Source organism: Rhopalosiphum padi, chromosome 2 (genome assembly GCF_020882245.1).
Source record: "Rhopalosiphum padi isolate XX-2018 chromosome 2, ASM2088224v1, whole genome shotgun sequence".
NCBI classification, from domain to species: domain Eukaryota; kingdom Metazoa; phylum Arthropoda; class Insecta; order Hemiptera; family Aphididae; genus Rhopalosiphum; species Rhopalosiphum padi.
This window is the reverse complement of record NC_083598.1, coordinates 49,401,855-49,425,876: the sequence shown is the minus strand read 5'-3', so window position 1 is coordinate 49,425,876 and position 24,022 is coordinate 49,401,855. Positions and strand designations below refer to the sequence as shown.

The following is a 24,022-nucleotide window of genomic DNA, read 5'->3' as shown; positions in this document are numbered from 1 at the left end:
CGTAGGTAACTTGTGAGGCTGTGAATTAGCATTAGGCTTTTGCTAGAATGTAACTGTGATGCTGATTACGAAATGTACGCCGTGGACGGCTTTTAAGTATTATAAAAATGCCGACCACGCTAGCTGTTTATACAGAATCGCTCGTTAACGCGATCTGGTGCGCGCATGATGTATTGTTGTGATGCGCGTAGCGTAATTTTTAGTTCCGGTATACTCCACTGGTGGTGGTAGTAGTATTATTGCCGTGGTAGTGTGCTATATAACTATTTCTCGTTACATTGTCCCCTTTTTAAATCATTTTGTTCTTTCTTGTGCGACATTAAAATCAAATGATTTAAAACCAAGAGAGGAGAGAATAGTTATAAAAATAAAATTTTGTACGTATTGACTGTGGTGTTGATGATAGTATTGTGATGGGGTTTTGCTTATTCCTTTTTCTTTCTGGCCTGATGCTTCAGCTTCCTCCGATACGCCCAACTCTTCCTTTTCTGTTGTCGTCTACTCTCACCTTGTACGCCGACTTCGGGTTCTCTACTTTCTCCAATAATCTCCATTTCTTCTTGAGGGCTAATGGTCATTTCGATAGTTTCATCGGTCATAGCTGACACCTCGGATGGCGTGCTGACGATAGGTTGGCATTGCAGCGTGAGTGGGAAATCCATAGCGACTTGGAAGTTGTATTTGGTAATCTCGGCTTCCTTCTCTCGCTGATATTCAGCCATGGCTCGTTCGTACTGTTTGTCAATAGGTAACGTGGTCGCTTGTAATACGTTGATTTGGTTATTATTTTCCTGATTCAGTTGATTGACTAGTGGAATGTCTTCGGCTAGATGGTCGTCACCAAAAAGTTCCTGGTACCTAGTTTCTAGCAGTTGGTCCAACCACTTAGTACGATTATGTTTGTAGCCTTGATGTCGATTTGGTGTGTGCTCCTCCTGTTTTGGGTACATCTAATAATACGAACAAGTAAATATGTGACATCGAGTATATACCCACCACCTGCACACAGACATATAGACACACAAACATTTATTTTATTTTATTTCATTGCTCTTTCCCTGTTTCCGTTTTCCCTGGGTCGGGAGGAACGTACAGCTTGACATTTTTGAAGTTTTGTATCTGCGGTTTCTCTTGATCATCCGTGATGACTAGTGTATTATTGTCATAGACTTGACTGATAATATATGGCCCTCGATAAAGTAAAAAGAATTTATGTATTTCTTTATCGGTGCCTGAAGATAGTTTATGCTCCTTGACCAACACCTGTTGTCCCACCTGGTACGTGGGAAACCTTTTTTTCTGATCCTTGATTTGGTTACGCTGTTCCGCTCTTTTCTGTAGACGACTCTTTGCCAATTCTATTATGACATTGATGTCTGATACCGGTTCATCCATTGGTCGTGGTATAAACTTATCGATGCTTAAGGACGGTTTCTTCCCCGTCAATATTTGTGTGGGTGTGAATCCGGTTGACTGGTGTGTAGTATTGTTTAGCCAATATTCAATGTTGTCCAGCCATTTCACCCACGTGGTATGTTTGTGAGAGCAATAAGCCCGCAGAATTCTCCCTATTTCGCGGTTGACTCTTTCTATTGGGTTACTCTTACTTGTAAATTGAGTTCCATTGTCTGTCAATATTCTCTTAATTGGTCCATGTTTCGGTAGATAATCATGTAAAACCTTGTTGAGTATGGTGTCCGTGTTAGCACGACGGATGGCATATAACTTAACATGTTTTGAAAAAATATCAACTAGCGCTAGAATGTATTTCATACCCAACTGTCCCCTGGGCAATGGTCCCATTAGGTCTAGTGATATGGTGTGTTTAGGTTCAGCTAGTATTGTGGATATAGTAGGTCCTCTTGCTGTTTGATTGTTGACTTTGCTTTTTTGACATAGTTCACATGATTTAGTGAATTTCTTTATCCTAATATACATGTTATGAAGTTGGTAGTTATTCCTTAGTATGTGATAGGTCTTATATGCTCCCATGTGTCCAAAATGGATGTGTGTTTCCTTGATCAACTGGTCACTTATTACATCTGGGACCATAACTCGATAATTGTTGTTCCGCTCAATGGAAAATAGTAAGTTCCTATGCATAATGAAATACTTGTCTGGTTTGTTTTGTAGTCGGTTAATGATACAACGTAGTCTTGGATCTTGATTCTGTATTTCATGCAAGCGTTTGAATTGACTCTGTAGCTCACGGCTGTATTGGTGTAACATTAATTTGTTTATAACAATGTTTATACAATTCTGCTGTTCAAAATCTTGGTCGCCCTGTGGATATCGGGTCAGCGTGTCAGCACCGATATTTTCCTTACCGGGTATGTGTATAATTTCGAGATTGAATTCTTGTAGAAAGATAGACCATCGGGTGAGTCTTGCATTTAATAATTGACATTGTTTCAAGAACACGAGCGCTTTATGATCTGTTAGTACCTTTATTGGATATCCTAATATGTGGTTCCGGAACTTCTTGCATGCAAAGACTATCGCTAATAGTTCTAGTTCCGTGGTGTGGTAGTTCTTCTCAGGATCTTTCAGTGTCCGACTTATGAACCCTAGAGTTCTATGTCTGCCCTCTTTGTCTAATTGGAAGAGTTCCGCACCGATGGCTGTGCGGGATGCATCAGTGGACAAATAGAAACATTCCTGAAAGTCTGGATATTGTATGATTATATCTTCCAAAAATGCCTTTTTTATTTCTATGAACGAAGCTTGGTGCTGGTCGGTCCATCTCCAGGGAGTCCCCTTTTTTAACAATTCACTCAGCCGCGATGTCATCTCCGAAAGGTCCCGAATATATTTTCTATAGAAATTTATGAATCCCAAAAATGCTTGGATCTGCTTTCGGTTCTGTGGTGGTTGAAAATTTTGAACCGTTCTAACTTTGTTCGGATCCATCTGGATACCGTCCTTGGATATGACGTGACCCAAAAATAGTACTTGCGACTGAAAAAAATGTGATTTTGATGCGTTGATCGTTATATTATGTTCGCTGAACTTTTGAAAAATTTGTGACAGATGTTCCAAGTGTTCGGGGAAATTCTTTGACATGATATGTATATCGTCCACGTAGATGGCTACAAAGTTTAATATTTCTGGTCCCAAAACTTTATCCAACATCTTTTGGAATTCAGCTATTGAATTCACCAATCCAAATGGTAGTACTTTGTACTGATAGTTCCTCCCACGGTATAAAAATGCCGTGATTTCTCTGCATTCCTGTTGTAGCGGGCATTGCCAATATCCAGCTGTGAGATCGATAGAACTTAGGTATTGTGCTCCTTCAAATTTCAGCAAGATTTCTTCTATATTACTAGGACATTCTCGGTCTGGTATAATACGCTGATTGACCTTTCTCGCATCAATACAGACTCGGATATCCCCATTTTTCTTCTCGACACCAACTACTGGTGAAGACCACGGTGATGTAGATTTTTCTATTATACCCCATTCCAACATTCGTTGTATTTCTCTATCCATTTTTTCGACCTTGGACATTGGTATAGGGTACGGTCTCTGGTAGACTGGCTCCCCTTCTTTGACTTTTATTCGACATTGATATTGTTCAATTTTTCCTGGACGGTCGGAAAATATATGTCGATACTGGTCCAACAACTGGGCAAATTCTAATCGCTGCTCGTCCCCCAGGTGTTGGTTGTTCTCGTCATCATTGCTAGTGATCTGTATCCTATTCATTTGATGATCCTCAGTTATGACTTTTGGTTCAATGTTCGCAAATGGTGTATGGTAAATTGTTTGATTTATGTTCCATGTCACTGTTCTATTACTGAAATTTATTTGCGTATTGTATTGTCGTAGAACGTCTGCCCCGATTATTCCCTTCTCGTTTAAGTTTTCCACTTGCACAAAGTTCGCGAAAATGGTCGCTGGTCCCATCTTGCATTCACAAAAAATTTGTTTAGATATTTTGCATATCTTTTTCCCGATAGCGTTACTTATTTGGACTCCACTGATCGGTAACATTGGTACGCGGTTGTTGTTTTGAATAATCCGGTCCACGATTTCTTTTGTTAGAACACTAATTGTTGCTCCAGTGTCAACTAATAGCTGCATCGACTCACCTTCAATTTCACATTGTATATATGGGCTAATCATTCTATTATTAGTGGGTATACTATTGACGGCATGTGACGTGTGTAGGTTGTCATTTCTTTCGTTTACTTCTTCTATCGCATCTACACTGACTTGGTTGATTTGTGGCTGGTCGCTGCCGTTTTCTCTCTGTTGTCCCCTTTGATTCCAATTTCTTTGTGGGTGACTATGATTGTTGTGTTGTGGTTGGCCATTCCAGTTGTTTCGTGGCTGGTCGTGTCTTGGATTTCTCTCACTGCCAGAACTTCTCCAATTGTTGTTCCTCGGTGGCTGGTTGCTGGTACTGTTTTCTGTATTTGCTGTCTCGGGTCTTTCTTTACGATTTTCCTCGGTACTAAGTATTTTCATGGCGTTGAAAATTGATTTTTCTGGTAGAGATACCAATATTGCTCTGAGATACCCTGGGTAATGACTCGCTATATTCCTTACTATTTCTTCTTCTGATAATTGTGGGACTTGTAGGTGACGTAGTCGGGATGCCCATTGTGAGAAGTGTTCTCTGTATGTAGTATTATTTGGTACATGTGATGTGTTGAGACAACTACTCCATGTCTGAATTTGTATTTCTCTCGACCAAAATTCATCAATAAACGCATCTCTAAACTCAGAGTAATTTTTAATTTGAAATTTGATTGTTAAGTACCAATTATTTGCAGCGTTCTTGAGACAGTCTCGCATGACGATCAGTCTTTCTTCTCTGCTTATTTGTTTGACTTTGAAATATTCTTCTAAATTTTGTAAGAAATCTATCGGGTGTTGATCTTTTTGATTGCCATAAAATGTCGGTTTTGATATTTCTATGTTGGAGTTCCGTACGTTATGCTCCTCCACACGTGTCATATTATTTTGATTTTTATTGTTGATTTCTCGTACTTCTTTTTTAAGTTTTTCGATTTTTTCATCGTAATCTTCTTTAATATTTTTGATCTTTTTATTGTAGTTTTCTTCATTATCGTTTATCTTTTTTAATAGTTGTTGTACCAGAAATTGACTATTCCTTTCGATTTCTTTTTTGAATGTTTGGAATGTTTCTTCATTGATTGTCTGCCTTTTCGGTGGCATTTTTAAAGATGTAGTTTTTTTTTTTTTTTTTTTTTTTCTTCTTTGCAAAATGGTGAAGATCTCGGAGTCGAAGTAGAATTTTCTTCCAAATCGAGCCTTGAAGTTGGGCGCCAATTGTAACGAAATGACTTACACTACTAAATTTTCCGTTTTAGAGCGTCAAATCCGTATACTTTATTTAAGTAATATAATCTTTACAATAATTAATTATAAATTACATTATTTTCTTTTGTCAGATTAATTTGCTTTTAGCATATAATAAAAGTAAATACGATACACAACACAGATGACACATATATATATATATATAATATTAACTCACGGTGTCCGGGTGTATAACCTGAGGGGAGGATGGATTGGTTGATCCAAATAATATTGTGTAGGTATACTACTACGGTACTGCCGTAGTCCGTACACAATACTACTGGGGGAAGTATGGAGGAAAAAGCATATATTTTTGTATAGGTAGTATACTATGGTATTACCATAGTCCGTATACAAAAACAGTGACAGTGGGATAGGGACGATTGTCAGGTGTACTCGGCGTCTTGGCGGATGGGTCGCGGCTTGGCTTGACTCCTATCGGCGGCGTCGTACTGTTCCTGGGCTGTGGCAATGGTCCTCTGGGCTGCAGCGTCTGATTGTCGGCGGATGGGTCGCGGCTTGGCTGGACTCCTATCGGCGGCGGCGTTAAGTTATCGGTAGCTTGCGATACAGATCGACAGTCATATCAGTATGGAGACAACGATACAGGGCATTAGTACACATCAAATGTACTCCTCTATATCATCTACGTCGTAATATGACTTATCGATCGGGAGGGAACTGGAAGGTGGGAGGTGTCTTATTATCGATCGACGGGCTGTATTTATGCCTAGTCGTGTGGTCTCCTCGGTGACAGTTATCCGGGTAGCCAATATGGTCTTTTGCCGTATTACTACGATTCGTAGGTAACTTGTGAGGCTGTGAATTAGCATTAGGCTTTTGCTAGAATGTAACTGTGATGCTGATTACGAAATGTACGCCGTGGACGGCTTTTAAGTATTATAAAAATGCCGACCACGCTAGCTGTTTATACAGAATCGCTCGTTAACGCGATCTGGTGCGCGCATGATGTATTGTTGTGATGCGCGTAGCGTAATTTTTAGTTCCGGTATACTCCACTGGTGGTGGTAGTAGTATTATTGCCGTGGTAGTGTGCTATATAACTATTTCTCGTTACAAGTTATTGCTGTTATTATGGCGTTTGCAGATAAGACATTGTGTTTTTTGAGTGATGACTGATGATGTATATGGGTATATAGTTGCAGAACAGAAATGTAGGTAAACAATATTATAATAATTAATATTTCAATAAGTTAACGTCCCATGTTCTTATAGATTATTTTTGAAAATAGTTTAAACATTCTGGCAAACAAGTTATGGTTTAGCGAAGGTATTCTTATAATTTTATCTCCTAGTTTTATATATTGACCGCCTGTTGTTGAAAAATAGATATTTTTGAAATCATTCAACAGTAAAACGTATCATTAATGATCTGTAAATAAGTGGTATGTACCGATTTGTAAATGTGTATATTAAAAATAAATATATATAATATTGCTATCATTGTTTAATTCGTGAAAATTGTTATTACAGTTTTAGCTGCATCGCAAATAGCATTTACAATAAAATTGTTGACTAGTTTAATAGCTGACACTCATAATTATTTTCAAAACATGTATAAGTATTTTTTATATATTTTAAATTCGTTGTAAACAAGATTTTTGAAAAACAAAATTATATTTTTTACTTTTTACTCTTATCGTTATTATTTTTTAAGTTATTTAGTACTATTTTGAATGAAAATATATATTTTATTTATATATTTCAAAATGGAATATATTTAATTTACAATTTTGATATAATAAGAATCAAATTTTGAATCAGTAGGTAGTTATAAATATTTAAATTTAAGTCGAGTGGAATTATAGTAAACTAACATTTTGTGGAGTACCCGTAAAATAATTATACTAATTAATTATTTGTTTAAAATTTTATTTATGTATAATATGTAAAATTCTCAGAAAAATTTAAGTACAGCTACTGATTATTTATAATATATATTTAGATATATTATATATATGAATGTATGTATATGTAATCAATAATACAGCTTAAAAATATGAAATAAAAAAATTAAAAATAATAAAACGAATAATTTTTTCCAAAAGTATTGTGCTGTAATGGATAGATGGATTCAAATTATGTGAAGTACATATTTTCAATAACGTTAATATTTTATGAAATGATGAGAGCTTTCTATTAAAATGATCAACCCACATACTTTAGATTAGTTTTAAACTGTTTTGAATGTATTATGAATTTTCATATATATATAATTATAGTTAAATATTAATTATTTTTTTAAATTCAGTCTAAAGTTTTAAATTTTAATTGGTACTTTCTTTGTACTCGTTATTATATTACACTAATTGATAAGTCAATAATTCTATTTACAAAACCTTACGAAGTTATTTATAATTATAATTAGTACCATAAAAATTAATATTAAATATACCACATTGTGGTTGAATTTAAAAATGTTTATAATAAAAATTCTATATGCTGTGTATTAACATCTGAATATCATGTATATGTAAACGATTGTAATAGAATGCAAAAATGTTCTTCGATAAAAATAACATTTGGTATTTAAAGCAAAATTAAATATTAATGAAATAATCTTAAGATATTTTATTGAAAATTAACATAATTTTAAGGTAATGATTAAAAAATGTTAATTTTCTTGAAATAATGAAACAAAATATATTTAAATTTAATAACATCTTTTAATTTGTCGTTTTCTATTAAATGTTTATTTATTTTCGTTGATCATTAACTTTGTAAGAAAATAAAAGATAAAATATGACCCAATAACTTTTAAGATACTCAAATTCTTCAATTATTTTAAAATAACTTATAAAAATATATAATATATACTTCATACAAATAAATAAATAAATAAAAATAAAAATAATCAACTTATAAAGGTTGGGAATTAGTTTTAATTTAATTTTAAAGTAATATCAAGTTTGGAATCATGGTATAATTTTTGTTATGCTTAAACTATTGAGTACAAATATTGTACTGAAGACCAGTTTACATAAAGCGTTTTATATATTATGGAAGATCTTAATTTTGGAGTTCACAATGGTAAGATTTATAAAAGTATAATATTCACCTTTATAATCGTTATAGCATTCATATTTTTCGAAATAAATATGTTAAAAAAAACATTTTTGTTTATTTTGTTTTAGTATATCACATATAGAAAACAGGTTATTAAATATTAATATATTTCTTTTAAGCACTGGAAGTTGTTTGTAGCCATAGATTACACAATGTAGAGTATTATATTATAAAGCATATTTAATTGAAATTTTGACATAATATACCTAATATATTAAATACCTGTAATAAGTACCTAATAGAAAATAATGGTTAATATGCGTATTATAAATTGTTTTATTTTCATAATTTTTCTATAATCTGTATTCTTTATATTAAAAAACAGAATTATATAATACATATATTATAATCTGATAGGTTTAAATTATATAGGGTGTATTACAATAATCTAATATATATATTATAAATGTAATCAAACTGTAATATCTTTCTGATAAATCTTGTTTAATAATATTATTATAGTATATAATAATATGTACCCATTTAAATATTAGTGCATATTAATATGAACCGAATTTCTAATACAATTTTTTACAGTGCATAATATAATATGATTACGAATGACGAACCGATGACGGTAGAAAATATTATTTAAATATCTATATAAAATGGTTTACCGTTAAGTATATGAATAGTCACGGCCGCCGATGCTGACGGCGATCCAACCAAGCACGTGTAGTTGCCCGAATGTGTTTTCTGTACATGTTTGATTTTCAAAATGGACACGATCGTCGTATAACTAGAATCATTGCTGGTCCTACGTGATACATGAAACAAACACAACATTATACAGGTGCACAGTAAAAAGGCAATAGAAAAAGAATACACAAAACTCATCTGTACGTAAGAGGATATATTTTTAAGCTGATCAATACGTGAGCATAATATTAGTATCGTGACCGGATGATTACATTGACATACATAGGAATGTAGTGTTTTATGAGTGAGATTTTTTTTAAATTTATATTTTTATTCTGAGTTGTAGTGGTATCTGTGTATTATTAAAATTACAAATTATAAATAGAACAGTACATATATTTTATTTTTTAAGTTATCGTCATTGTTTTTATAATCTATACTTATTATTTAAGAATGAGATGTTTTTAAGCCGGGCTATATATTTAGAAGTGTCTTGATCACTATCCACAAAATTATTAATAATTTTTCCAAATTAAAATAATTATTCTTTAAGGTGTATTTATGTTATTATAAAACAGTTTTCAATTTTTATAGCAGTGTTAATTTACTATGCAAGTAACGCTGAAAACCACATGTCATTTGATAGTAATACATATGTGAATTTTAGTAGGCTTGTCTACGATGCATTATGTATTCAGATATAATAAAGGTTAAAACAAAAGTCAACAGCTTCTAGTACTCGATATAGAACATAGGAATATAAAGAGGTGGTACCAAAGAAGAAATAGTCCATTTAGAAAATTGGATTTGCCGGAAGTGGATGGTTTTCTTGTATTATCTTAGCTGTATTATTTTTTTTCATTTACATTGCACACATAGAAAGATAAAGCGTATGTATGTATTAAAGAAAAACCGGAAATAACCGTGAGATCTCACACGGGCGTTTTGCCGGAAGTCAGCCGTTTGCACAGACTCTTGTCATCCGTAGTAAGCGTTCTTAAAGTATTTGATTAACGCCGTTCCAGCAGTCAACGAGTTTGAGCTTTGTTTTTACGACCACCGAGAACGCCAATTTAAATTCAATAGTTTAAAACTACCACTTAATTAAAGGAACCTACTTCTTCACAAATAAGATTGGCAATTATTTATAAATACAAACAATTGTTTTAAAGGAAGGAATTATATGATTTAACGATCAATTTTTAAAGTTTTATTTTGAATCATTTGTAAGTATTAACTTACAAAACTTGTCATAAAGAAAAAACACATATTATATAATATTCTCAAAATCTGCTTTGCATAACAGTTTATAAATTTATAAATAAATCGTTTATATATTATTTACAACGTAATAATTATTTGTTCTTGCTAAACACATTTTTGTTTTATTTATGTTTATTTTGCTCTTGTTTCACATAAACAAACAATTTTATTCAGTATAATTAATTGATTTCAAGGCATTCTATATTATAATTGTTACGTAAATTATTAAAATGTATAGAAAGTGTGTTTAAGAATGTATAGTGCACTTGTTAAAGTTTTGTAATGTGCGTTTAACCTTATAAATAACTTTGATCACAATTTGAGTGAATCGTTGAACGTGTTATTTATTATGTGAAAATTTTGTAACTCAGATAAATGTCTACGTTTATTATGATTAAATGTATTTTATTCCACAATAGTTAAGAAAACACAAGAAACGAGTTCAAATTCAATTTTATAATAATTAATACTGACTGCTTTTTAATGTTTCAATTTTTCTTGGATTTAGGTATATACAATAATAATTTAAATATTAATATTAATTTCTTGTAAATATACAATACTTAAACTTTAAAATGTGTGCATATTTTATGTAAATAACAAAAAGATGAAATAAATATATTCATATAAACTTCATAAAGTGATTAAATAATAGATGTAACCACGCAAAAAATATAAAAAAACATAAAACACTAAAATCTATAATGTTGGCTGTTTAAAATAGTATATTCAAAATGTATTTTTTATTTAAGTATCACTTTAAGTTCTAATGAGTAAACTTCAATCACACGCTAATACCCTAATCACTAACTATCAACGAACAAATTACACGACAGCCCACGATGAAAACTAATAAGAAAATGATGTAGGAACTTTCTGCTTTAGCATCTCTCAATAATTAACATACGTGCTGGGTGTTAAGTAGTGTTACCACTGGGCAATTTTCCGATTTATAATATTCACCGTTCATATTGTATTCGTTACTTATCAAATTTGCTTATTGTACAAACATGTTGTAATATAGATTATAAATTTTTACTTTAATAATAAAAAAAACTTCTAATAAAAATCAGAAATATTTAATTTCAATTATAAAAATGTATACGTAATAAGTATAATACAACGTATTACATATAGCAATAAAAATGTTTTCATTATACTTAACTAGATAATCTAAACCAAATAGTTTGTAAGATATAAATATTATTGTATTCACTTCTTATTCGATTAGTTAAATTGACGATTTACAGACCTTTTTTTTTTATCATTTTTTTTCGGAAGCGATAAAATCAATTTATTTATATTATTTATACACTTATAGTTCATGCAATTTTTCAAATTTTGTTTGGCTTGTAAGTTAATAATATGCGATATCGAAGACTCTCGTAAGCAGATTAAAAATATTGAATAGTGAATAAGAAACGAATTTACCTCTCGGTGATCCCGGTTGAAATCGTTTGCGGTCCCCTGTACCACGACACTTTGGACCCGTTGTTGCTACCAGCGTGAACGACTTTGCACACGATCTCTAGAGTGCTGCCGGTCTTGAAGAAAACGTCACTACCGCCTCTTGTCACATCACCGGTACCGGTCACTGACATACGTACCGTGGGCACTGTGGACGAAAAAAAAAAAATAATATAAATGATACAGATAGATAATATGGTTGATGAGGATGAGTTTCAATATCGTTGTCGGCGGAACAGCGTGGAAGAAACGCACAAGTTAGTTTTTGCGCAGACGAAAGATTCGACGCGATTCGTTAAAGGATTATCCGTAATATAATTCCCGAAATCAGCGTTGTTGTTGTTGTTGTTTTTTTTTTTAAACTATTAATATAACCTTTAATAGGACTCAATCGAGGCGTCAAGCCACTGCGAGTAATCGGCGTAAACTCTATAACAGTGTTACGTACCCTGGTAACTGGAAAACCGCGTTTGTCGAAACGCTTTTAAGCGCGTACAGCATATGTTAACGGAAAAGGGTACATACCGGTCGAACAGTATGCATATGTATATAGAGAATAAGCCTTTATTGGATCTCGGTGGAGGCGGTGGCTGACGCCGTTTCCAAACGACTGGTTTGGGAATATCCTAGGAGGTCACTCGTTTCCCGCACAAACGAGACCCTGGGGGAAACGAAAGGACTAAATTTAATACGCGCCTCTGGAATTATGTGTATACATATTATGTACATATGCATGTATATATATTATATATATTGTTTCAATTGGTGGCACCATAACCTTTTGTCATAACCTTGAAATGTGCAACCATCGTTGTAACCATTTCGAACATAAAGAAATACGTTTTAATTAAAAAAAAGACAAAATAAATCGTACGTCTTTATGAGGTTATTAGCTGGTAAACAAAGTACAGTACACCTGCTTATAATAATATATTTTCTGGAATATAGCCCCAGCGTTACTGTTAGTTTTTTCATGAACGGAGTAAATATTTATGACCCAAACGTATTGCTAGGTTTAAACAAATTTTTTTCAGTTTTAGAAACTTTTTTCCAATAATCGAAAGTATGAAATAATACATTTTGAAAATATATATAACATAAATTGTATATCTCTTTTTCGATTATTTTAAACTTCCGAGTGAAATTATGAACTTTGCTTGATAATTTTATAATTTTTCTTTTAGCCAGATTGGACCCGTAGAGTATTTGAAAAATTTTAATTTAATATAGATACCGTAGAAAAATACCATTGAAGTGAACGTTCTCATATCACTAAATAATATTATTTTGAAATCAGTTCCTTATGTTATTTATTAATTAGGGAATCTCTATTATTATAAGTATTTTGTAAATAAATAATTGTTGTTATTAAAACTTAGTATAGTAGGAAAAATATGTTTAAAATAGTTTAGTCCATTATTTTTTATTTAAAGTAAATACAAATTAAACATATGTTTTAGAATACGTCTTGTGAGTAAAGAGTATTAAAGGATCAAATATATTCACGTTGAAATATTTTCTCAGACAATTTGACGTGCAAGATTTAAATTTTTAAAAAGACAATTTTATTTTTGATCATAGTTTATATTTAGTTTTATGAATAATTCGTGTTATATTAAGTAACCAACAATATATTAAATATCTATATATAAAGTTTTCAAGATTTAGCAAACAATAAAAATAATAATAATTTTCTTCGTCAGTTAAACTCGGCATTCACACCTCTTGTATTAAAATTTAAAAGGTAGCAGCTCGCGAACCACTGATTTAATAATATAATTTGATATTCAAAAAGTTTTGTATAAAAATATATAATGGTTATATTTTATCAATAAATAAAATAATTAATTTAAAAAAAATCTTTTTCGTGACAATATTTTCTTTTTTATTATCATAACTTTAAAAGAAAATTAAATATGTTAATATAATTTATAAATAATTTCGTGTTATATAATATATTGCATTTAATATAAAGTGCTTGACTTTTTTTTACGCATCGCTTTATTATATGAATGTAAACAGGAAATTAAATATGGTTAAAATACTAACCACGTTGTCGTTTATAATCAAAGCCTTCATCATCATACTATCCTATAATATTATGTGTTTTTAATTGGTTTTACTTTTATGTGTGGAAAATGGTTTTAATTTCTTTTTTTCTTTTTTTGAAATTGTTTATTATTAAGTTTATAAAGTTTTTATTCGTTATATAAACGACACTAAAACACAGTACCATATTTGATAGACTTAAAGGAGAACGAAATCATGAAGTTTGGTATAATAATGCAATTTAGTCAATCAGTGAGTAAAGGCTAAAGTGTATATAAGGAGCGGTGCAATATGAATAATTCATCATTGAACATTTTGAACAAAATTATAGAAGTTAAATAATACTTGATAAGAAACATTCCATGCAATTTATTTACAGTAAGTTGATTTCTTTCTTTTATCAGGAAATATATTATTGTGGAAGAATTTTGTTTATAAGTGTATATTTACGCTAGGTTTATTAACCTTCATTTTTGATCTTCTCGGACAAAGCGATTATTAATTCCATATTTTTAATGACTTACTAGTATTTAACGTTGATGAAAATAACAAAAACATTTAACTGTTACAGTTATAAAAAGATTTTCATCGAATTATGTATTTCGAATACATCATTAAATCTGAATATTCGATACTTTTTTTTTAAAAAGTGTGAAAAACGTACTCATTTCATATTATATAATTAAGTTAATTTAAATTAATAGTATTATGTGAAAATAATCCATAAAAATTATCGTGTAAAGGACAGGTCAAACATATATTGCGGGTCAGTTAAAATAAATATTTAACTTTAAAATTATGTTTAAAATAAAGACTAGCAGCTATACTGTTGTAACCCTTATAAGAATCTAACATCAATTTTATAAACACGAATAGAATTATAGACCACTGCAGGAGACATAAAAACAATATTTTATATGCATGAATTAAATCTCAACACAAAACATACAAATGTGACCGTTTATTAAAATATTAATTTCTATATTTAAATTGCATATACCAGAATATGTTTGTACTGTTCGTAGAAACCAGTGATTCTGAACCTTTATTAAGTGACGACCTCTTAAATTAGACATCTACTCAGTTTTGTTATGACACTTAAAAATGTTTTTCACGTTTACACGATTTTGTGTTGGCAACCTTAAACAATTAGTTGTTAACTCCTTAGGTTGAGAATTGCTGATATAGTTGGAGATGGTTGGATTTATATCAAACAGTTAGACGTCTTAATTTAAAATATTATTAGTTATGGATCATAATAAACAAAAAACATAATGACGTACACAATAATTATTAATAAATATTAATTTGCATATTTTTATATATGTATAACACGATATTTGTATAAAAAGTTTGCATAGGGTTTTCATATATGCGTATATATTATTATTGTTATTGTGAACGATCCACATTGACAAAGCAAGTAAAAACGATAATACGAAATAATACATCAGCATGACAATAGTAGATAATACTAATAATCATAACAAATATAAATGCGCAATTGCTGACTTTAAAGAAACAATGGGTGTATTATGGGTCTTGTGTTCCCCCCTGAACACTGCCTTTCCTCTGCGTTCATTAGCTTTGTAAATAAGCGTCTTGCAAAGAAAAGTGCTCACAGTGGCAGTGATCGGTATAGCTGGGTACCGGACACACAGCAATATATTACTTAGCCTAGACTCCTTTTATATATAAGCTGGAGGAGTTATATAAAATATAGAAAAATCTAACAAATCAATTTTTTTCTAAGAAAGAGAGAGATTGATGGAAATATGTATATAAAGATTTAGTTAATTTTTAAGCTATAAAATTTTTAGGAATTCGTCAATATATTATATAGAGACATGAATAATTAGTACCACAAACGACAAATCACACAGTGGTGACGACATATTTTTAGTTCTCTAATTTTTATCTTTTAAAATAATTAGAAAAATCACATTTAAAAAAAAAAAAAAAACGCTTTTGAGAATATTTATACTCTCAATCGCCGTTATTTTAATGGTATTTCAATAATATAAGGGCCGAAACACTGTAATGCATAGTGTGTGCTATTAAAATAATAATTATTGTCTTTTATACAAATATTCCTTGCGTACGGTCAGAGGTTGTGTACCAGTAAAAAAAAAAAATATATATATATATATATCCAGTGGTAGAGAAATGGAAAGAAATGTTTAGCTCACAGTGACTTGTATGCGATTTTAATATCAACAATTACAAATTATTGTGCATATATAATAATAATAATATGTTATTATATAATAGTGTCATGTGTGTAAAACATTTAGCCGGCGCTCGTGGAATCGCTTGACCATCACATTAATATAATTATCTAAACGCATATCTTACGCATCGTGATTTCAAAGGTGTCGTCGAATCTGTGTCTTACAAATAAAACGATGGCATTAGTAAGATTAAAAGCCGTTTTTCCGATGGAATGTGGGACGCTTCGTTTATGGCCGTTAGCAGTGGTCTGGTACGTCCGAAACTACACAATAATTGTTTTATTGAGGTTTTCGGCCCACTCATACTTTTCATTATAATATAATACATAATATTATTATACCAGCTATTACGCTGTCACCGGAATAATATTGAGAAACACGATGTTGTGCGCTTTCGAGTCGACCGAATATACATTTTATATTTCGATCGTGAACGACCGACGGCCGGTTTTATATCATAATATATTTTAATCGCACAAACTGAACTCGGAAACGGACGCGTGACCGCTAATAATATTAAAACGTAGGTACTTATCATATAATTTAATATAACAGTATTATCGACGAGACGGGTGGACTCGCGTCACGACTACGTCGAGTTCTATTCAAACGATCTCGAAACGCTATAAATATAAATATTTTATAGCTGATAACCGCACGGCGTTATAATAAATATTAATACGTTTTTATGGTTTATTGTTCTCGTTTTTAGATACATTTAATAACGGAACGGTCTGATAATAAAATACGTTTCGACGTTTCGATTTGCCACCGTTGGTATTTTTAATATTAATGAACAGATCGAGTATTAGTTTACGAATTTACGATCGACTTGCTTCCTTCTCCTGTATATCTATAGACTGTATATTATTATTATGTCTATGTACACGGACGAATAGGAAAACGTTATAAAATCTTAAGAATTATTTTCAAATACAAATCATATTAACTCCATAACAAATAACAATAATTAAGAGTTAGAATTATGAAAAATACATCATATTATAGTAAATATATCGTTATTTTGTCAACGGATAAAGAAATATTACTATGCTTTACAGCGTAAAATAAATAGATTTCTAAGAATGTCCGTTTTTTAGACAAGGTGAAAGATAATAAGCTTCTATGAATTATACAAGCCAGTTTGTGACGCAGCAATAAAGTAATATATACAATATTTTCACCAAAAATTTTTATTTTTAATTATTCCATTTTTTTTTTAAAGATTTTTTTTTGACCGATAATCTTAGAAAATAAAATATGTTATATTATCTGTTAATATTTTCTACGTGAAATTAAATAAATATTTAGTACCTACAAGGTAAAATTCGTGTATGATAAATTATAATTGACATCCTATTCAATACCAAAATTAATAAAGTAACATAATAGATGGTGGCTATTCCTTGGACTGCATTCAAGATGAAATTTTATCAAACCTGTACACGACTACGCGCGTGGGATTGGGATAAATAATTGCGGAACACAGACTTTGACCTGAAACGATTGACCGCTTTGCACGGAGCCACGGACACACTAATGGAAAAATAATATTGGAAATATTTGATTGCTGTCGATAAACCAAAGGTACTATAATATGTTAGGCACATGATGGTAATATTTTTTACGACAACGTCGGTGCTGCTATAAAAAACCGTTCCTATGTAATTATTTAACCCGGTTGCGTGGTTAAAGGTTATAAACACGATAAAATAATTATACTTTCATTTGCAATAAAATAAATATTGTAATAACTATCAATGTATTAGCTCATAGTTTGCATAAGATAAAAAACTATTTTTAGTGCTGTTGAATACTATAACATGATAAGTATTAATAATTATTTGTGAAATCATAATATTATAAAAATATATTTACCTAACCTACCAACGTATTGTAAACTCGCAGTGCCAACACGAAATTAATAAGTTATGGGAAATCCCGAAGACTAAATGTTTGTTTTACCTACTTAAAATAAAATGTAGAAAACCAATCAATTAGTTAAAAATAAACATTTTACAAACTAAACAAACAGCTATTTTCAGTGTAAAAAAAAGTAAAAAGCTTTGATTTTCGATTTAATTTCAAAATAATGACGTACTACTTGTATTGATATAAAAACACGGAAAGATAACTTACTAAATGATATATATTAGATTTCAATGAATTATTATTGTTATCGCCTAATATATTATCGTGGTTTTTGTAATTGAAATTGATAGTATAATATATTAGCCAGAACTTACCTACGGTAGACGATGATAGTAATGATTGCGGACTTGGTGAAATAAAGTTTGGCGTTCATTAAATACGGAAGATTTAAAGTAATCTCTAAGTAGTAAATCCAAAGTTTTAAAATATGAAATTGAAGTGTATAAATTCTAAGACACTGAACTCAAATTCATAATATAACTTTCTACTTCGATAATAAATATGAAAAATAAAATAGACATTTTTTTTTCAACGCCAGAATGTAAATGACAAAGAAATGTTGTTTAAACAAAAGAACAGTACCCGCAGCATAATTTAATTTCAAGTAAAAATATGTATATATATATATATTTATATATGTATGTACATTATATATACATTATATATAAAAACAGATGTCTATATAATTTCCTGTTGGTACACTTGAACGTTATTTTTTATGAAATGCGCATCACGTTTGACATAATAATAACTGTCAATATAATATGTCATGCTCGACGATATGGATTTGCTATGTTTCATTTATAATGATATACTTTATGTATTTGCATATTATACAATTTATTTATTTTTATTTTTGACAATATTTTTCAATTGTTTATTTTTGGGTATTTTAATAAGAAATGTATTCCATAAAGAACCGCTTACTACCTGTATAATAAAATTATATTAACGATTTTTTATTCTGAATTTCTGCTCGGACCTATTATATTTGCTATAATATTTTTAATTGTGTTCGTATATCAGTATATTATGTGTCTTATACTAGTAGGTATTTAGGTTTAAATAAAGTTAACATTTCAACTTTTTTATTGAAAAATAAATAGTGTGGGATATATTTTAATATATTTTGTTTTTTTAATAAAATGAAATATAACATAAAATAAATATAATTTTTAAATTTTTAATATATATTTTAAATATTACCTAAAAAATGTGAAAAATGTTAAAAAAAAAACTTAATTTGGATCTTTAAGATGTAATAAAGCGAATTTAACAAATATTTTATTAAAGTTAGTACCTAAGACATTTTAATAATCTACTAAATTAATTTGTAAATTACAATATTGGTTTTTATTATACTGTTAAAATATTAAATAATTATATTACATGTAAAAGAATCAAACTAATTTTTTTTAAGTTCAAGACATATTTAGTTTTAGTTTTTAGAAATAACTTATCCTTAAATTATGATTTCAAAAAACTACTTTGTTTTGATAATATTATTTATGAAAGGTTATTTAGTTTAAACTCGTTAAATATTCTATAGAAAGATATTTATTTTCTTTTATATTAGAAAAAAAAATATAAAATTTGAAAGAAAAATAATTACTTTTTTCAACTTTATTATTATTATTATCGTATAGTATTTTTAACAAGCATTACAACTCAATAAAATTATAAATAAATAAACTTAAGTAGAATATATAGAGGTTAAAATAAATAACAATAATAAAGATATTATGTAATTAGTCTAGTTTATGGTAACTTCTGTGTTGTGGAATGACCTTTTAAAGGAGAACATCGAAGATATACATCTATATGTTAAAATTTAAAAATGATATACATTTTTTAATGATAGATATATTAATCAATTTTTTACATTCATGTGAAATAATATTATTTCTAATGGTATTTAATAACGTGTATTCAGCGATGAACGAAAACGACGAATATTAGAGTAAATTGATTTTAATAGTAATATGATGTCTAAGAGTTTTGGATTTTTTCCCGCTTTATCATTGTACGTTTCTTAAATTATTAATAAATTAATAAATTTAGTTGTGTAATTTTTTGTGACTAAAAAAGATCTAACAATTAATACATTTCATTACTATACTGTACATACCATCGACTCTAAGGTACGTTTTCTTGGTGGTCGGCGGGTGTGTTGCTACTTGACACTCATACACTCCATCGTCCCTGTCGGTTATGTAGACGATTTGTAGTCTCCAGTTATTAGGATATCTGAAGCTCAACGATATCCTCTGGTCTGAGCTATGCACCTGACGGCCCACTGTGAGCAGTTGTATATCGTCTGATTTTCGATGAACCCATGTAACCTGTATAAACGTGTAATCAATTATAATAAAAAAAATTGCAGGATGTGTTTTTTTTATTCAAAAAAAATTTATTGAGGAGGTTTATGAATAATTTTATTTCTTAAGTGCCTATCATGTATACGTATAGAAATACGTATTATTATAGTGTTAGATATATTATTTTTGTTTTTTTATTGATGAAAATTATTATTATTATTATTATTTATATCATCAGATTTCTTAAATATACACAAAAAAATAAACAGTTTCCAAAATATTCAATTTCCTATTTTCCTATTTTTTTTTTATAGTTTATACTATATTATATTTCATTTGTTTTTATTATTAATTCATTCTATAAAATTCCAAAATAACGCGGTATACAATCTAAAACCCACCTACACGCCAATGTACCGAAATTGCCTATATATTGCGCCGAACTAGCTGAATTGTCATACTTGCATCACTTTTTTTTTACAGTATAATAAATAATAATCTATTACAAATATGAACAATGTTTGAATGGAACTTTGAATGCTTGAAACTACCAATAAAGTAACCAATAGAATACTAAGATTCGTCTAGATGATATTTTTTGTTTGTGTTGTTATTAATAACATCTGATTTAATTTTTAATGAACATTTTAACGAAAATCAATAAAATCTCTCATAAATATAATACTACGGTAAGTTCTTTACCACTGGTCATTTTAACGTTTGTAACATTTTCTTAGACCTAATTTATCGAACATTAATATTTTTAGTATTCAGGTTAAATCTGACTAAGCCGAAATATAAGAAAATTTATCTTTACGCAGTTTTCCTGGTTAAGCCTTAGTTATTATTATTTTTTTTAAAGCGTGGCATAAAATTGTAATACTTCATAAAAGTATTTGTAAAATATTTAATTATTAAAAAAACTGTACTTAGAATACGGAAAAGAACTTTCGCTTGTGCATTTTAATGTGTAGTAGTGTATATTTTATTGTACATTTAATAGCAGAAATGCATTTTCGCTCTAAAAAAAAAAACGGAAAAAAAACGAAGCTAAATACCTATAATATTTTTTGAATTTTAATCTGTTTATTAAATGGAAAAGTTCCTAACATTTTTAAATAAGGATGAAAAATTGTGTGTTTAAATGATTAAGAGGTCTCTATTCCCTTAATAAAATATTTTATTAAAAATAATAACATTTTTATTTACAATAATATGATCATAATATTATCGTGAAAATAAATTCATTATAATAACAAGCCATACACCAATTTATTATATTTCAATAATAATTTGTAATCACGTTTAATCTATATTTATCAAAAATGTTTGTTTTATGGTATTTATTATATTATTTCAACAGTATAGAGTTTTTTTTAAACAATATAAATTTATCGTTAGATTTCGGATATGTTATCGCTTGAAATATATATAATTTTGGGCTTTACATGGTGTGAAATCAATAACATTTAATAATATAGAGGAGCATAATTACAAAGGTCGTAAATAAAATCTACTCGTCTATAAGGTCGGTCTGTATTTTTGTAACGCCAAAATCTATGTAATACTGTTGACGTTTTAAATATGGGATGAAATAAATTACACGGCAAACAGATGTCGAAATAGTTTCGAACACATTTTAGTAAAAATACACACAGATGGTAGTATTTGTGAGAATAGTGATATAGTACTATAATAATAGAATTAATGGTTTCGGAAATTTCGGGTCATCCGACATCAAATAAAAATTTTAATTCGTGAAAAATAATTAAATGTTGTTTTTGTTAAAAGTACTCGTACTGTTATATATTAGCTTTAGAGTAAAATATCATATTATTTACACGTGAAATATACTATGCACATTTGATTAACCCTTTCTGTACAATTTGTCGGTATATTTTGGTAACATTTTAGTGATACAGTGTTCAATGAATTCACAATGGACTTGTCCACGGAAAAGTGGTCTGGTGAAATTTATTTACGGGCGGCCAGTCAAAGCGTTTATGGACATTATAACTATTACAGTATGTTAGACTGAGTAATGATTATCAATTAATAGCTCATGGGGTTGACTTATGACGGATAACTCAATAAGCATACGATGGATTTAACCACATTTTCGTTGGCGATTTATGATTTAGAGAAAAGGGAGGGACGTGACGGTGAAAAGTGTAGAAGTGAAATTGAATAAGGCGTGACTCCACGTTTACGGATGAATTTCTCAAATCCACACCGTTAAGGAGGTTGTAATATTAATAGTATTATTATTATAAGAGTCTAATACAATACTAAAATAACCTGACAAAGGTAGGACGTGTAATTGGTGGTGGTTGGAGGTCACAGCGGCGAAATCGTCTTGTCGACCGTGGTCGGTGGTGGCATACCAGAATCAATGATGAGCGGAGACTGTGGGGAAAGATTGATTTTGGCGTCGCCGTGACGGTTCTCGACAACACAACCCCACCGATGACCTTCGCACACACACACACACACACACACACACACACGCACTCATAGCCGCCGCCCACAAATTCGGCAATGACTTTTGTGTGGCATGTGTGTACGCGTAGTTCGTGTGTTTGCGGCAGAACTGACCACAACGAATGCACGTCAATATAATAATAACATGCACCTACACAGAGAGATTTCCAGACCGACGCGCAGCGCCGTTAGGTCGACGGTTTTTGACGTTTACAAAAAGTTAGTAAAAATAATATTTTTCTCGTGCGAGTACTCCGAGATACGTCATATGTAACCAATAACATGATATTACATACGTATTTGTTTTTGAAACCGCAAAATTTGACTCTGTAAACGAGTGTCATCCTTACTATATATTATAATAATATATTACGATATATACATAAATAAAATACAACGCTGTTGCAACGGCGGCACACGCTGAGCTGTCGGATTGATGAATTGCACTGCCTCGTCAAAACGCGGCGCCGGAGGGGTGGCACACGCACACTGTCTTTAGACGCGGTGAGAGGGGGGGAGGGCACCGTTTGCCGATGAATTGATGGCGTTTTCGGAAAATAATCCACGTGACGCACACACAGCATATAATATACATGATACGTGTATATAGTATATACACATGTGCACGCCCCGCGGCCATGCAGCGACCGAGTGATGTATGCGCGAATCGGCCATAAATCGCGGCGGCCAACCGACCGACCCGGCTCACCAATTTTCCAGATTTCGGCTGTTTTTACGGGTAACGCCCCTCCCCCCCCCATAACGTCCCGTCTCGCTGCCGCATGTTGACCGTGAGTGCGCGGGTGAGGATGCTTTTCGGACAGCGATAGTAAAAAAAAAAAAAAAAATGGTGTGCTACAAATAATGTGGCATGCACGCGTATCGCGCAAAAGAGAAAAGGACGACTCGTATAATTAAAATAGTAAAAAATAAATATTATCACCGAAAAACGAAAAAAAACCACTATACGTTGAACACAAAACGGGCGGATGCGACTGCGAGAGGTTTTTATTAGCGTTTTTTTCGTTTAATAATATGTATTAATATCGCACGTCATTGTTTCGTTTATATTATGTAGAAAATACGTGTGTCAGACGAGCGAATATCGCAGTGGTCATAATAATATAATGTCATACTAATGTATAATATATTATACAATAATTACATATAATAAGGCCACAGACGTTGAGTGTCGGATTGTTCTCGTGAAACCAAATCATAACA

At 30.6% G+C, this 24,022-nt stretch overlaps 1 protein-coding gene across 4 annotated transcripts in view; it reads right to left on the bottom strand.

The window, feature by feature from the left end:
* The window catches only part of LOC132921626 (cell adhesion molecule 3-like), a 410,858-nt gene that overhangs the window by 40,723 nt on the left and 346,113 nt on the right, over window positions 1-24,022 (bottom strand). For all 4 annotated transcript variants that reach the window (XM_060984754.1, XM_060984756.1, XM_060984755.1 and 1 more), the window contains 3 exons: window positions 20,128-20,341; window positions 11,752-11,935; window positions 9,036-9,175 (listed from right to left, as the gene is read on the bottom strand). In XM_060984754.1, coding sequence (XP_060840737.1) covers window positions 9,036-9,175; window positions 11,752-11,935; window positions 20,128-20,341 — 538 coding nt within the window. The remainder of the gene's footprint in view (window positions 1-9,035; window positions 9,176-11,751; window positions 11,936-20,127; window positions 20,342-24,022) is intronic.